General features: G+C 41.7%; 1 protein-coding gene and 1 long non-coding RNA gene across 3 annotated transcripts; one reads left to right on the top strand and one right to left on the bottom strand.

Moving 5' to 3' along the window:
- Window positions 1-4,148: 4,148 nt before the first annotated feature.
- Window positions 4,149-12,925, bottom strand: timd4 (T cell immunoglobulin and mucin domain containing 4). The gene is made up of 8 exons (XM_039776635.1): window positions 12,797-12,925; window positions 11,675-11,853; window positions 10,474-10,636; window positions 8,442-8,498; window positions 8,246-8,325; window positions 5,836-5,947; window positions 5,669-5,702; window positions 4,149-4,794 (listed from the first exon to the last, which is right to left on the bottom strand). Exons 1-8 carry the CDS (start codon window positions 12,864-12,866, stop codon window positions 4,710-4,712), a joined length of 780 nt encoding a protein of 259 aa, XP_039632569.1. The 5' UTR covers window positions 12,867-12,925; the 3' UTR covers window positions 4,149-4,709.
- On the top strand, window positions 12,770-14,916 carry LOC120543535. Of its 2 annotated transcripts, none has more exons than XR_005636360.1 (2): window positions 12,770-12,869; window positions 14,525-14,916. It is a non-coding gene; the product is annotated as an uncharacterized LOC120543535 (long non-coding RNA). The 2 variants fall into 2 exon arrangements; XR_005636359.1 differs by lacking the exon at window positions 12,770-12,869 and adding an exon at window positions 13,724-13,869.
- Window positions 14,917-15,344: the final 428 nt, after the last annotated feature.

The raw sequence follows: 15,344 nt of genomic DNA, 5'->3' as shown, positions 1-15,344 counted from the left end.
GTAGCGCCCTCCCCTTGAGCGTCTCTGAGCACGGAGATGAACACACGCTTCAGGCTGTTATGTGTGTTCAGTTATGAGGCTCGTTGGAGATGAACTGCGCCTCGCCTGTAAAGTAGACGAGAGCAGGCGGCAGCAGCGGGGGGCGGGGACAAAAGTCCGCTCTCAAGTCGGACAGTTTTCCAGCTGACTCCAGCAGCCTTCAGGATGAACAGGAAGTGACACAAACACTGTGGTCCGTTCGGGTCCGATTCCGGTTTAATAAAATGTTATCAGACCCATATATCAGCTCCTACACAGTCTCCAGTTGTTTTTATTATGACAGAGTAGCTGTCAGAATGCTCTACATGCGATCTGTTGCTGATTTTAATTACCAACAGACTGTAGATGATCCGTAACCTGAACAGATTTAGTCTCTCTGACTTCTAAACATAACTATCAGCCTCACAACATGTGTTCTGTACATAATAAGCCTTTAAATCAGACAAATCACAGTTAAAATCCCTCCGATTCCAAATCAATAAAAAGTTTATATAAAACGTCATCATGTTGAGTCGATTCTTAACCAATCAGCTGTTCGATCAGCTGAGAGGCCGGCGTTTCCCAGCATGCACTGGGTCCGCCTGCGTCCGCCTGGCTCTTGCAGTCGGTGAAAAGCAACTGCGCTACCTGCGTCTCAGAACTGCGGCCGCCTTGGTCTCGTGAGATTATCGTTGCCCACGTGTGCATGACGTCAGAGGAAGTCGGGATGAAGTCATTGGGACTTTGTCTTATTCCCCATATCTCCCAGAGTTAGATGAGTCCATACATACCCTTCTCATCTCCATGCGTGTCCTAACTCTGTCTGACGCAGCCACCGCTAGCCTAGCTTAGCACAGATCCTGGAGGTGACCGGCTCCATCTAGCCTAGCTTAGCACAGATCCTGGAGGTGACCGGCTCCATCTAGCCTACTGCTCCCAATAAGTGACAAAATAACGCCAACATGTTCCTATTTCCATGCTGTGATTTGTAGAGTCACAGCAAGTACAAATAACAAGGTCACATGACACACAGCCATCTTCTAACTGTATACATGCTGGGAACTATATTCTCAGAAGGCGAAGCACTGCTACTTCTGTTACTTGGGCGGAGGGATATGCTCGCAGCACCTGAGAAGCCCCGTGGTGAGGAGCAGAGAGTAACAACAGTGCTTCTCAGGTGCTGCGCTAATGGACCCTTTTCACAGCAGACATGTTGACTTGTCATAGTAGGAAAAGCACAGCTGAGATTGATAACCTTAACGATGGCTCAGTTCCATCAAGAGTCCCAGTAAGATATTTCAGTGAGTCAGCATGAACAATACCAGGACCTCTCCTAAGTGGAATGCAGCCATCAGTAATGGTTTAATACCAGGACCTCTCCTAAGTGGAATGCAGCCATCAGTAATGGTTTAATACCAGGACCTCTCCTAAGTGGAATGCAGCCATCAGTAATGGTTTAATACCAGGGTCTCTCCTAAGGTGGAATGCAGCCATCAGTAATGGTTTAATACCAGGACCTCTCTAAGTGGAATGCAGCCATCAGTAATGGTTTAATACCAGGGTCTCTCCTAAGTGGAATGCAGCCATCAGTAATGGTTTAATACCAGGACCTCTCCTAAGTGGAATGCAGCCATCAGTAATGGTTTAATACCAGGGCCTCTCCTAAGTGGAATGCAGCCATCAGTAATGGTGTAAATACCAGGGCCTCTCCTAAGTGGAATGCAGCCATCAGTAATGGTTTAATACCAGGACCTCTCCTAAGTGGAATGCAGCCATCAGTAATGGTTTAATACCAGGACCTCTCCTAAGTGGAATGCAGCCATCAGTAATGGTTTAATACCAGGGCCTCTCCTAAGTGGAATGCAGCCATCAGTAATGGTTTAATACCAGGGCCTCTCCTAAGTGGAATGCAGCCATCAGTAATGTGCTTGAATATACCTGTGCTTTTCCTACTATGACATGTCAACATGTCTGCTGTGAAGCAGGTCTATCACTCCGCCCAAGTTGGCGTGTTACTTTAACCCCCCAACGTAGCACAAGTTGACTTCACAGTTCCTGTTTTCCGTCAGATGGTTTATAGATCTCTCATGAAGGCAGCTTCATTTCATAGCTAAGTTTCCATCCACTTGTCAATCGAATTCTGAATCTGAAATTCGGTAAAAAAAACTCCTGCGAAAAAAAGCTGGTGTAAGTGTGTTTCCATCCAACAGCTTTAAAGTGAATAAAAACCTGTGTGTAATGACGTCACATGCTGTTTTCAGGTTAAATTGGTATAGCAAATTGATTTGAGACATTTTAAGGTGTTTCCGTTCATTTTCACACTGAATCGCACAACATTCAAGCAAACTTTGCTAGTAGTTGTTGTTAATATTAGAAGCCGAGGAGGCTCCGATGGGCCTTTGGCCGAGGATCTGATCCAGCTCATCAGAAAGGTGGAACTTGCCTTTTATTTTCCCTCCGGCACCGCTGAGAGACAACTCTCTTTTTTGGAGACGTGTATCGCTGTTTGAGCTCCTTCCATTTACACCGCAGGACGTCCCACTGCTTGTCCTAACCTTTGTTGGTCGTTTCCTTCGCGAGTTCCTGATAAATTATGGCATTTCTTAGATTTTTGCTATCTAAAATAGCTGTAATATTTTGCTTGTAAATTAAATTCAAAAAGTCTCTCATCTCCTCGTTGGTCCACTTCCATCATGTCTTTGTTGACGCCCGTCATGTATGCAAACATAAATACTGGGCGGGAATTAACTACAACTTCTTCTTCTTCGTTTTGTGGTGGGTTGCAACCACAAAATGACCTAAAACTTAATCGTAATTCATTATTTATTCGGCAAATAACGTTTCCATCAGCGTTTATCGCATAAGCCAATCTATATATCGATCAAGAGAAAATCCGATGAGACCGAACGTATTTCCTTTGAGTCGATATTCATGAAATTCTATCGTATTTTACTGTTTTCATAATGGCATTTTTCATTCAATATCACTTAATTCAGATAAAAACGTGTGGATGGAAACATAGCTACTGATGTTTCCTGTACGAGACTCTCACACCGCCTCAAAACACCCCCACAAGTCTGATCTCTGTTACATGATTGGCCACCACAGCAGGACACAGGGTTGCATTTCTCTAAAAGTGAACTCGTCTCAACTTTTCGGCGCAGGTCTGCTGTATTTTTTGAAGTGCCCCCCCCCCCAAAAAAAAAAATGACCACAACTTTCATACACTTTTGGTATTATTTAACTTTTTAAAGACATTCATATTGATTAAACCCATTTTCACTTTTCTACATTTTCCTATAACTTCACTTTCTTATCACACATTGAAACCAGCAATTCAGTGTCACGACAGCTTTTTTAGAAAACCTTAAAATAATCCACTGTTGTTTCATACATTATTAGTATTATTCAACATTTCAATGAATATCATACAAATTTACAAATACAAAATTATTCCCACTTTTCAAAGTATTCTCTCAGAGCCAGCCCGGAGCATAGGCAGTACAGTATTAATGCTAGAGGCCCCCGCAGTCCAAATGAGTAAAGAAAACTTACAGATATTAAGAATAAAAAAATGCCACAACGTCAGAAAAAAACAGCAAAAACTTCTGAAAACTTCCAAAAACGTTGAAAAAAGCGACGAAAATGCCGGAAAGTGTCAGAAAAGTGTCAAAAACGTCAACAAGCAACAAAAATACTGTAAAAAATGCAGAGAATTAACACCAAAATGTCAAAATTATGACAGAAACTTGGAAAAAACATTCCAAAAACTGCCAAAAACGTCGAAAAGCAACATAAACTGTGTAAAAAATGCAGAGAATTAACACCAAAATGTCAAAATTATGACAGAAACTTGGAAAAAACATTCCAAAAACTGCCAAAAACGTCGAAAAGCAACATAAACTGTGTAAAAAATGCAGAGAAATAACACCAAAATTACAAAAAAACTTGGAAAAAACATTTCGAAAACTGCCAAAAACGTTGAAAAAAAAGCAACGAAAATGCTGGAAAGTGTCAGAAAAGTCACAAAAACGTTGAAAAAAGTGACAAAAATGTATAAAAAAAAGGGTGAAAAATGTCAAAAAGCAACATAAATAGTGTAAAAAAATGCAGAAAAATAACACCAAAAATGACAAAAGAAAACTTTAAACTTTAAAGATTAAAGTGACATATCATCAGAAACGTACAGTAACAGCTGACATCTTGCCCAGGGCCGGCTCTGTATTCCCACTACTTCACCTTCTTCTTACGCATTAAAGCAGCTTTTCAGCTTTTTCAGCATTCACACGCATCTCCTGCAGGAAAAGCATTTTGTAGTTTCTTTCCAGACTGATGTCAAGAAGTGGCGTATGTGTGACACTTCAATTAGCATACGCCATTATTGGCGCGTAATCAAGACACATACTCGCTTTGTAGCGTGTTTATCAACGCCGTTTGGCCTCCATTGACTTACATTACCTTGCGATTGCGTGTGAATTGACACCGTAGCGCACATATCGAAAGATTTGTAAGTGAGAAAGCTATATGAGACATACAATAATACAGTCAAATATGTTTGACTTTGATTAAATAAAAGCACGTCAATAAACTCTACATGTCTGGCCGCTGATGTGATGCTTATTTCCAAGTGTGGCCCTTAGTGAAGTTGAGTTTGACACCCCTGCCGTAGAGAGTAGTATGAACGTTGGTCCCTAGTCCAGAGTGTAGATGTTCTCCGTGACCGGTCTTCTCATGCGGATCTCGTAGATGATGTGAGGAGGTTCTTCGGAGGAGAAACTGGAGGAGAAAACACATGTTTAACAGCAGCTTTCATAGATTCTTCTTAGGTCAGCATCAGTGACTTTCAACCAGTCCTCCAAACCGTACCAGGATATCGGCCGTTGGTTCCTCCCCTCTATTACCACTCATTAGTGCGTTTGAATGCTGGATAGATAGATAGAGATAGATTGATAGATGGATGGATGGGTGGATGGGTGGATGGGTGGGTGGATAGATAGATATACAGACAGATAAATGATAAATAGATAGATAGATAGATAGATAGATAGATAGATAGATAGATATACAGACAGATAGATAGACAGATAGATAGATAGATAGATAGACAGATAGATAGATATACAGACAGATAGATAGATAGATATACAGACAGATAGATAGATATAGAGATAGATAGATAGATAGATAGATATACAGACAGATAGATAGATAGATATACAGACAGATAGATAGATATAGAGATAGATAGATAGATAGATAGATAGATAGATATACAGACAGATAGATAGACAGATAGATAGATAGATAGATAGATAGACAGATAGATATACAGACAGATAGATAGATAGATAGATATACAGACAGATAGATAGATAGATAGATAGATAGATAGATAGATAGATAGATAGATAGATAGATAGATAGATAGATAGATAGATAGATAGTGGATGGATGGATGTTACTTCACTTCGTGAAGGTTACCACGTGACACAGAAAGTGACGTAGCTCCGTTTGTTCAGATAAAAAACTCTCTGGTTGGTTATGACTCTTTCTCTTCTTAATTTTTACTCCATGGGCCTTTTTGAAAAATGTCCTCAGAGCCGAGAAAAAACATTTTAAATTTGAACTCATTTTGAATAGTTGAACTCACCAGCGGATCTTTAAGGCTCTTCTGTATATTCCACCTGGAGAAGGAAAGGAGATTTAAAACTTGTTAAATCTGCAGACTCGGTGTGTTCAGCTTCAAGCAAAGTATCATAATAACAAAATGTATATTGTTTAATTATTGTGCATGCAGGAAAAGAGGAGAAAACGTACGTTTGAAGGCCAGAAAGAGAAAAACTGCTGCCAAAATCAACAAGACGCTGAGGGAGAGAGAGAGGACGGGAACATTGATCTGAAGGGAGAGAGACGGGAGAGAGTCCTCCACCTGATGAGATACAGAGAGAGAGAGAGAGAGAGAGAGAGAGAGAGATAAAGACAAACAGACGGACAGACAGAGAGAGAGATACAGACAGACAGACAGAGACAGACAGAGAGAGACAGAAAGACAGAAAGACAGAAGTACAGAATAGGTGTTACCACAGCGAACACACCAGACCAACGTAGCGACAGCTGCTCGAGGAGGTGGTCTCGGTACGGTACGTCTGGGCTGAGAACATGAAAATTACTGAAATAAAATGAGCTGGTTTTACCCTCAGAGATGTCCAGAACACAGGACCTTCTTCCTGTTTTTACTTTCTTGATCCCGCCCCCCCAGACACAGCCGACCAATAAGAGGAGGGAACGTTCTTGCATGGTTTGTGGTGACGCATTTTGGTACAATTGAGATTTTTCTCAATGTGAAACAAAACCAAACGAAGGGGAATTCGCTCCAACTTCATAAACTCATCAACTGATTCGGAACGAAGCTAACGAACTACAGGTGTGAATCTTCTTAATTAGGGATGCACCGAATCCAGGATTCAGCTTCTGATTGGGCTGAATATTGTGTCATGCCTGCTCCTGTGTCGAGTGATATATTGGGCTTTTTGAAGGGGTTCTGTTTCTGCCAAACCTTAGAATTTTCTTCCACCGAATTCGAACCCTACGCTTGCACTCGGCGCGCTTCGCTGGTCGCCGTAGTGACGGTGCCGTTGATTACGGGAAGGTGTTTACGTAGGTGGAGCGTTCAATGCAGCAGGCTGTGAGAAAGTGGACATGGAACTGGTGAGCAGAACAAGTTGTTGTTTGGCAGAACTTTCAGTCAAAAGAAGACCATTCAAGTCCAGCTACATGTTCAATTTGTTCAATGCTGATTGGTCTGGTGGTGGCGAGGACCCTAAACTATACACAACATGGCCGCTGTTACAACATCTGGTCTGAAACATCCGAAATAAAACGAGTTGTGCACGAAGGAATCTCCAGACAGCAGCCAGAATGCAGCAACTTCAGGTACGGCAAAGGAAGGACAGTCACAGGTAAAAACTGGTGTAAAGGCCAAGACACACCAACCAGACACACCAACCCAACGGCCGACTGTCGGCAGTAAAGCCAGTCGGACTGATCAGTCTCCCCGAGGTCCATAAAGTTCCTCAGAACGCACCGAAGAGACGCCGACTTGAGCGTACGTTCTGCGCACGCGTGACATGTAATACGTCTCCATAACAGCAGTTGGCGCTAATCTGTATTGTCGCCCAAAAAATGAAAACCGGCAGCTGATTGGACGAACACATCACGTGGGGTCTGGCTGCTCCCAGATTTTACAAAATAGTTCACCGAAAAGTGTTTCTGGAAACATTTTAAGAGAGAAACTTGCTGAATCTGTCTTCATTTCAGATCAACAAAGGTCAGTTTAAAAGATTTTCGTCAGATTTTGAGATGCTGCGAGCCGAGCCGACTGCTCATCATTTCCGGTAAGTGTTTTAACATAACTTTTCCTTTTGGGACGACACTAACCGTTGAAAGTGGGACTATGGTATTCAAATAGACTGAGGATGGGAGGAGGATATAGTATTCAGTTTTGGCAGAATCTTAACCAGTGGATTTGGTATCGGCCGAACCCCAAAAATCTAACCCTCTAAACTCTAGCCATAGATAGATAGATAGATAGATAGATAGATAGATAGATAGATAGATAGATAGATAGATAGATAGATAGATAGATAGATAATGGATGGATAGATAGATAGATAGATAGATAGATAGATAGATAGATAGATAGACAGACAGACAGACAGACAGACAGATAGATAGATAGATAGATAGATAGATAGATAGATAGATAGATAGATAGATAGATAGATAATGGATGGATAGATAGGTAGGTAGATAGATAGATAGATAGACAGATAGATAGATAGATAGACAGACAGATAGATAGATAGATAGATAGACAGACAGATAGACAGATAGATAGATAGATAGATAGACAGACAAATAGATAGATAGATAGATAGATAGATAGATAGACAGACAGATAGATAGATAGATAGATAGATAGATAGACAGACAGACAGATAGATAGATAGACAGACAGACAGACAGATAGATAGATAGATAGATAGATAGATAGATAGATAGATAGATAGATAGATAGATAGATAGATAGATAATGGATGGATAGATAGGTAGGTAGATAGATAGATAGATAGATAGACAGACAGACAGACAGATAGACAGATAGATAGATAGATAGATAGATAGATAGATAGATAGATAGATAGAGTGGGGGGGGGCTGTTACTCACCATGACGGTGTCGGAGCGCTGCAGGGTGGAGTTCTTCCTCAGCAGCTCCAGCTGAGACGACAGCAGGAATTTCCAGTTTACTGCACAGAGAAGGACACAAACACCCTAAATTAATGTAGTATAATAGTAGTTTTGGTGCCTATGTACCTAACAAAAAAATCGTAGAGCTGCACTTCAGGTAGATCTGCGGGCTCACCTGTGGACGCCGATGCTGACGTGGTTGTCGTTGGAGGAGGAGAACTGGTGACCGGAGCTGAGACAGAAAACAAACGAGATTAAACTTCAGATTAACTGTGAGACACAAAAAGAAAGAAAGACCAAAATGTCAAAAGGCAACAAATGTCGAAAAAATACTTCAGAGGCATTTCTTTTTCTAGAAGGCGACAAAAACGTTGAAAGGGCAGCAAAAAAAAAAAAAAGAAACTTGAAAAAAATGACAGAAACGTTGAAAAATTTCCTCAAAAAATCTCGGAAAAAACATTGAAACAGAACAAAAGCTTTTGTTTGGTTGTAAATTACGGGGAGTATTATAGAGAGGGTTGTGCCTCATTGAACGATAGTTCATGAACTCGTTCATATTTTGGGCGAACGTGAACTGAACGTACCGTATTACCGCCTGATGAACGTTAACGTGAACTCCTTGATTCTGGTGTCTGTGAATGGCACGCTCTCTCTCTCTCTTCGTCCAATAGGGTGCCAGATTTCTATAGAGCCTTCCAGGCCAAAACCAGAGCTAAAACACACCGTAAACAGGCCTTCATATGTAGCGGAGAAAACACCCAATCTGGCAACACCAGCCACCAGTATCTCACCGCTGCATGGGTTATCAAAACAGAAAGCAGCGTGGAGGCTTCGTATGATCATTTAAACCAGTTTTATGGTCGCTGAGGATGGAAACATCTGACATTTCTGGGCAAACTTTGCCCGACGGCTTTCAAAAAGAAAATCAGCACTTCAGTCACATCCACAGCAGACCTGGAACGGCACATTGGACTGAAGCAACATATGGAAAAAAAGAACTGTGAACTTAGTTCAAAATGTTGAACTATGAACTGAACTTGTTCATTTTACAGTTTTTTCCAATTGCTAAAACACTAAAATGACATCATAGCACAATTATTTAAACTGACACACAGAGAGCAAAACCTCTTCTCAAGTCTCCAAAAGTCTAAACACATTTTCTGCTTTACACACATTTTGCAATTCAAAATGTCTCTTTTTAAATGCACTGAACACGGTTCTCTGCATAAGACACAACAATCTGACATAAAGTCACATGTTTGTCATTTCTAAACACTGCCATTCAAAATGACACTACATGAGCTGATTGGCCAATGTATATATATATATATCTATATATATATAGATATATATATGCCACCTGGCCAAACACCTAATTGTTACCACTTCAATCAGGAAGTAAGCACTATGATGCCTCTTTTTTTCTATATATTTTTTCTGCACATTTTCTTTTTCAGTTTACTGTTTTTTGTGAGCATATTTTTGTTCAGTCCAGTGTAAATATATCTGCTGTGCATATGTTGCACTGACTTTGGTGAAAAATTTAAAAATAAACGTTTCAACAGCATGTGTGTGTATCTGCAAATATTTCTGTGCATGTGAACAATCTGAAGAATTTTCTACAATTTGAACTATTTTAGTATTATGACAAAGCACACTAAAGATGAGAGTGCTTTTCATTATGCCCAACAGTGTGTAGTTGGTTAGACACACATTTGGTAACATGAATGAAGTGTGCACAATGTGGTGCAAAAGTTTGATTTTGATAATGCTATATGTAGTTTAGGTTGCAGTGCTTCATTTTGCAGGATATATATGAGGTATTTTGCAGTTTGGGTGTGTGGTTTTGTGAATTGCGTCAAGTATTTTGATAAAACCAGCCTAGTAAATTGTGCTTTAGCAATTGGAAAAAACTGTAAAATTTGTGAACTGATCTTTGAACTAGTTCATTTAGAAAGTGAACTTTCCCAACACTGAGTATAGAGAGCAGAAGAACTGTAAATCTTGGGTGCCTGGGTAGCTCAGCTAGTAGAGAGTGTGCCCATATATAGAGGTTTACTCCTCAACACAGCAGCCACAGGTTCAACTCCACCCTGTGTCCCTTTGTTGCATGTCATTCCCCTTCTCTCTCTCCCCTTTCATGTCTTCAGCTGTCCTGTGTGAATAAACCAGCCCTTTCACTGAGTGTGTGAAGTGTGTTTGCTAACCTTTGACCACTCTCAGGTTCATGATCACCTTCTTGTCGTTGAAGATGCCGTCGATGTCGACCCTGCAGCAGTACTGCCCGCTGTCCGTCCGCCTCACGTTCAGGATGTCCAGGTCCATCTGTCCGTCCAGGACGTCCCCTGTCAGACGGTACCGGTCCTCCACCTGCAGCACCACAGTCAAGGTTAGATCGCCCTCGCCACGATGATACAGTAAAAATCAACTAAAACCTTAAAAACAGCAACAAAAACGTCGGAAAAAGTGACAATAATCTCACAAAAATCAACAGAAAAGTCTGAATGTCTCACATCAGAAGGGTTGAACATCTGCAACTTTCACTCTTTAGTGTTTAGCTTAGCATGGCGCCATAGCAGCCATTAATAACACTGGCTTAACATCAGGTTGAAAAAGCCAAGATGCGAAATTCAATGCTTCAAAACAGCAGTCCACTGACCAATGGGTGATGGCACCGATGCTACCACTGTTATTTTTTAATAAATGGTTCAAACATCTGTCCCCTTAAGTACTCGGGACATGAACACTTGTTTCCTGTGTTTTAGGACCAGAACTTCCAGGGTCCTATCCTGCACCAGGCACAGCGCAAAGCCCGAGGCAAGTGTCTTTGCTAGTTTAAGACCGACGCAGTTGTCAGTTTCCCGTCCAGCGCCCACCTCATTTAAACAGCAAATGCACCTGCACCCATCTGTGGCGTTCAGGTGCATTCTGGGCGTGCTGGTCTTACAGGGAGGTGTGTTCAGGTGCATTCTGGGCCTGCTGGTCTTACAGGGAGGTGTGTTAAGGTGCATTCTGGGAGAATTGCTATCTTGAGGCAGCGGGAAGTGATGGCACCATTGACCAACAAAAACCTGGTCTAAAGTCAATAACGCAGCATTTCATTGTTATAACAGAGCATTAGTAAAATGCTCCTAGGCTCGTGCACAGCGCGCGCACACTATGCTTGTTACACACACAGGGACGCACAGCAGCGCACACACACACAGCAGCAGACACATGCAGAAGATAACTAATAAAAATATTAGGGTGCAAATCCTCCATCATAACAGCAATGCTCCAAGGTCCAAACGCGCCTGGCTTTTAAAGGGAATGGGAGATGATCTCTGATTGGTTGATTGCATGTTACGCGGACTTCTTCAGTCCAGAATAGATGTGTAAGAGTGATGCTGATGTTTAGTTTGTGCTGACCGTGGCGATGACCCCGTGCTCGTCCGTCTGGACCAGGATGTTGTTGCACCAGAAGGTCCCGCAGCCTCGACCCCAGCAGACCCGGCTCAGACCGAACCGCTTCACCGAGTACTGGCAGGACAGAGAGGCCACGCCCCCCTCAGCCACCTTAAAACAGGAGACAGACCACAACGGTCCACCTGCAACACACACACACACATGCAGACACACACACACACAGACATGCAGAGACACACAAACAGACACACACACACACACAGACACACATACACACACAAACACACACACATGCAGACACATGCAGACACACACACAGACACACGCATAAAAACACAGACATACACATAAACACACAGACACAAACACACACACACACACATACACACAGGCCAAAGACAATTTTTGTTACAAGTAAATGTACACAAGTATCAGCATTAAAACACACTTAAAGGACTGATGGTTTCAGCTGAATGAAGCAGACCCAAACGTTACATATTATTAAGATAATAATAACAGATCCACCGTCACAAACATTGTTGACATGAATCAGCGTGACATAGACGCAGAGTTTGTGTGAAAAATGACTACAAGATGAGTAGAAAGAAACACACTTGCTTTGTCTCATTTGTGGAGTTTAAATCCTCTGTAGAGATCTGTTTTAAAGAATAAAGAAAGGTCCCACACATACCAAATAAATCCTCAATAAATATCTGTTATAGAGAATAAAGAAAGGTCCCACACATACCAAATAAATCCTCAATAAATATCTGTTTTAGAGAATAAAGAAAGGTCCCACACATACCAAATAAATCCTCCATAAATATCTGTTTTAGAGAATAAAGAAAGGTCCCACACATACCAAATAAATCCTCCGTAAATATCTGTTTTAGAGAATAAAGAAAGGTCCCTCACATACCAAATAAATGCTCCTTTAAAAACAGCTTCAACCAAAAGAGCTTTTCAGCTGATGAGTTTAGTTTGTGCAGAGAAACTCAAGCTGTCAGAGCAGACAGAAGCATCACGAGAGACAGGACTCCAGTACAAGTACAAGTACCTTAACTCTGTATTGGAGTAAAAGTACTCCGTTACATTCCCTGTCTGCTGGGTTTCTGTGTTTCTCACCTGACAGGACGAAGAGGAAGATGAAGAAGGTCTGAGGCGTTCGGCAGTGGCGAGGCGAGACGGCGGCCATCCTGTGAGTGAGTGAGTGTGTGTGAGAGAGTGTGTGTGTGTGTGTGTGTGTGTGTGTGTGTGTGTGTCTGTTCATTGTCCAGTTAGACCACAACACAGTGTGGCTCTGTGACAGAGCAGTGGGACCAGAGACACAGAGAGAGAGTGTGTGTGTGTGTTCATTGATTTCTTGAAAACTGAAATGGATGTGGAAGTTAAATGTGTCTTATAGCCTCTAATCTGACCCACAGCTGAGTTCTCCGTCCTCATGTCTCAACCAGAGAAGGTTTTAACCACATGGTTAATGTTGTGAAAACGGTCCCAGTGTGGTTAAGTTTAGATCCCAAAACTACTGAGTTAAGATGATAAAAAGATGGAGGTTTGGGTTACAATCAGACGTGACTTCACTTCCTGAAGGTCACCACGTGATGCAGAACGTGACATAGCTCTCTTTGTTCCCTAAAGTTAAAATAACTCTGTTTCCTTTTCTTTTCAAAAGGGAAGGGAAGGACAGTCTCTAAAATGTTTCCTAATTTGCAGTCAAATCAACTTTAAATCCTGATCCTGATGAATGCAAAGACAGACCGGAATAAGATGATCAGTTATGAAAGGAAAAACTGAAATACAAAAGGACTTTGTGTCTGTAACAAACACACACACACACCACACACACACACAGACACACACACACACACACACACACACACAGACACACACAGATATACACACACACACACATACACTCTCTCACACACACACACAGACACACAGATATACAACACACACACACACACACACACACACACACACTCACACACACACACACACACACAGACACCACACACGCACACACACACACACACACACACTGACCCTGGCTGTGTGGAGATGTCGCAGAAACACAGAGGACTCATTATTCACATCAAATATTTCTGTTTTCTCTCCCTGAAATCTGCAAAAACTCCCAAAACTGAGACTATCACACCGAGCGGCTTCAACCCAAACATTCCCACAGCGGAGCCACGGTGATCAGAAATGAGATTTTACCAATTTAACAAGATTAAGGATTTATTATAGACAAGAAATATCTAGACAAAGTGCTAAAAAGTTGGTTTAATGTATAATTATATCGTTCTCTGTTACAAGAAAAGACAGACAGATAGACAGACAGACAGACAGACAGAGAAACAGACAGACAGACAGAGAAGCAGACAGACAGACAGAGAGACAGACAGAGAAGCAGACAGACAGAAGCTTTTAAAGTTTATAATCTATAGATTGGCCATGAATATCTGGATGATGCAACAGGTTTAAATTCAGCATTTCAGTCACAAAGCTGCAGGACGAGTTATTTAAAGGGACTCTCTGTCTCCATGTGTTTGTGTCTGAGTGTCTGATGGAACAACAATCTGTGAAAAAAATTGTTTACAATCACTTTGGCACTAACTTCAGAACCTTGACTTCATTTTTCAAAACTCCAACACTTGCTTGCTTGGATACAATCCACATAAAGCTAATGTCACGGCCCACCGGCCGTGACCCGGGCCTCCTTCATGGTATGTGTGTAAATGTAGTTTTTGTGCTCTTTTTCTCCTTTTTTATTGTGCCTGCTGTGTGCTTGGTGTGTTTTGTTTTGACGTCCGTCTCTGTGTTTTTGCTCTCTCCCACATGCTCTGGAAGCTGATGGTGGGCGTGGTCACGGAGCTCCTGCCTACACACCTGCAGCTCATCAGACTACTCAGCACTCCAGTTGCTCATCAACCGTTTACTCCCCTTTATAAGCCAGGCCAACCTTCCAGTCCTCGCTGCAGTTAGCCTCACATGTATGTCAGTCAGTATGGAAAGTTTGTGCAGCTGCTTAGTGCTTTTTGCTAATCTGCCTCCTGTTCTCCTGTCTCCTTCTTGTCATCTGGACTATTCCCTGCACCTCCACCTGTCTGTCTGCTTCACCAGTGTACTGGATCTTCACTAACCCTCCAGCCGGCTCACTTACACACACTGCCCCACCATCTGGACTCGCCTGTTTTTTTTCACGTACAATATCCAAATAAAACCTCACCTTGTTCATTCAACTCACCTCGTCTGGGTCTGCATTTGGGTACCTGTTCTTGTGAAACCTGACAGCTAAGATCATTTGTTCACTTAACAAAGATCACCTGTTCAATATGACACAACTTAACATCAAGTACTACTATTTCAAAAAGCAATTCACACATTACATTTCAAATGATTGTCTATTCATTTCATTACAACGATCTAACCACCAATCGATACAACTGCTCAAAATAATAAGTAACTGTTGCGTTACTCTTAATGACTAGTTGTATGGAAACAGACAAACAATATTCCATGTTTAGATCATGAAAGTTTCAAGATAATGAGATTCATTGTCCCCAGTTAGCATGGAGCATGAACCAATTAGACTACATTATCTATGGATGTAACATTTCATCATCATTCTTAAATGTAATGTACTACTGTTTATCAGACACTGTTCCTA

Source organism: Perca fluviatilis, chromosome 16 (assembly GCF_010015445.1).
Source record: "Perca fluviatilis chromosome 16, GENO_Pfluv_1.0, whole genome shotgun sequence".
NCBI classification, from domain to species: Eukaryota; Metazoa; Chordata; class Actinopteri; order Perciformes; family Percidae; genus Perca; species Perca fluviatilis.
Note: the sequence above shows the minus strand (reverse complement) of the source record. Positions and strands in the feature narration are given on the sequence as shown.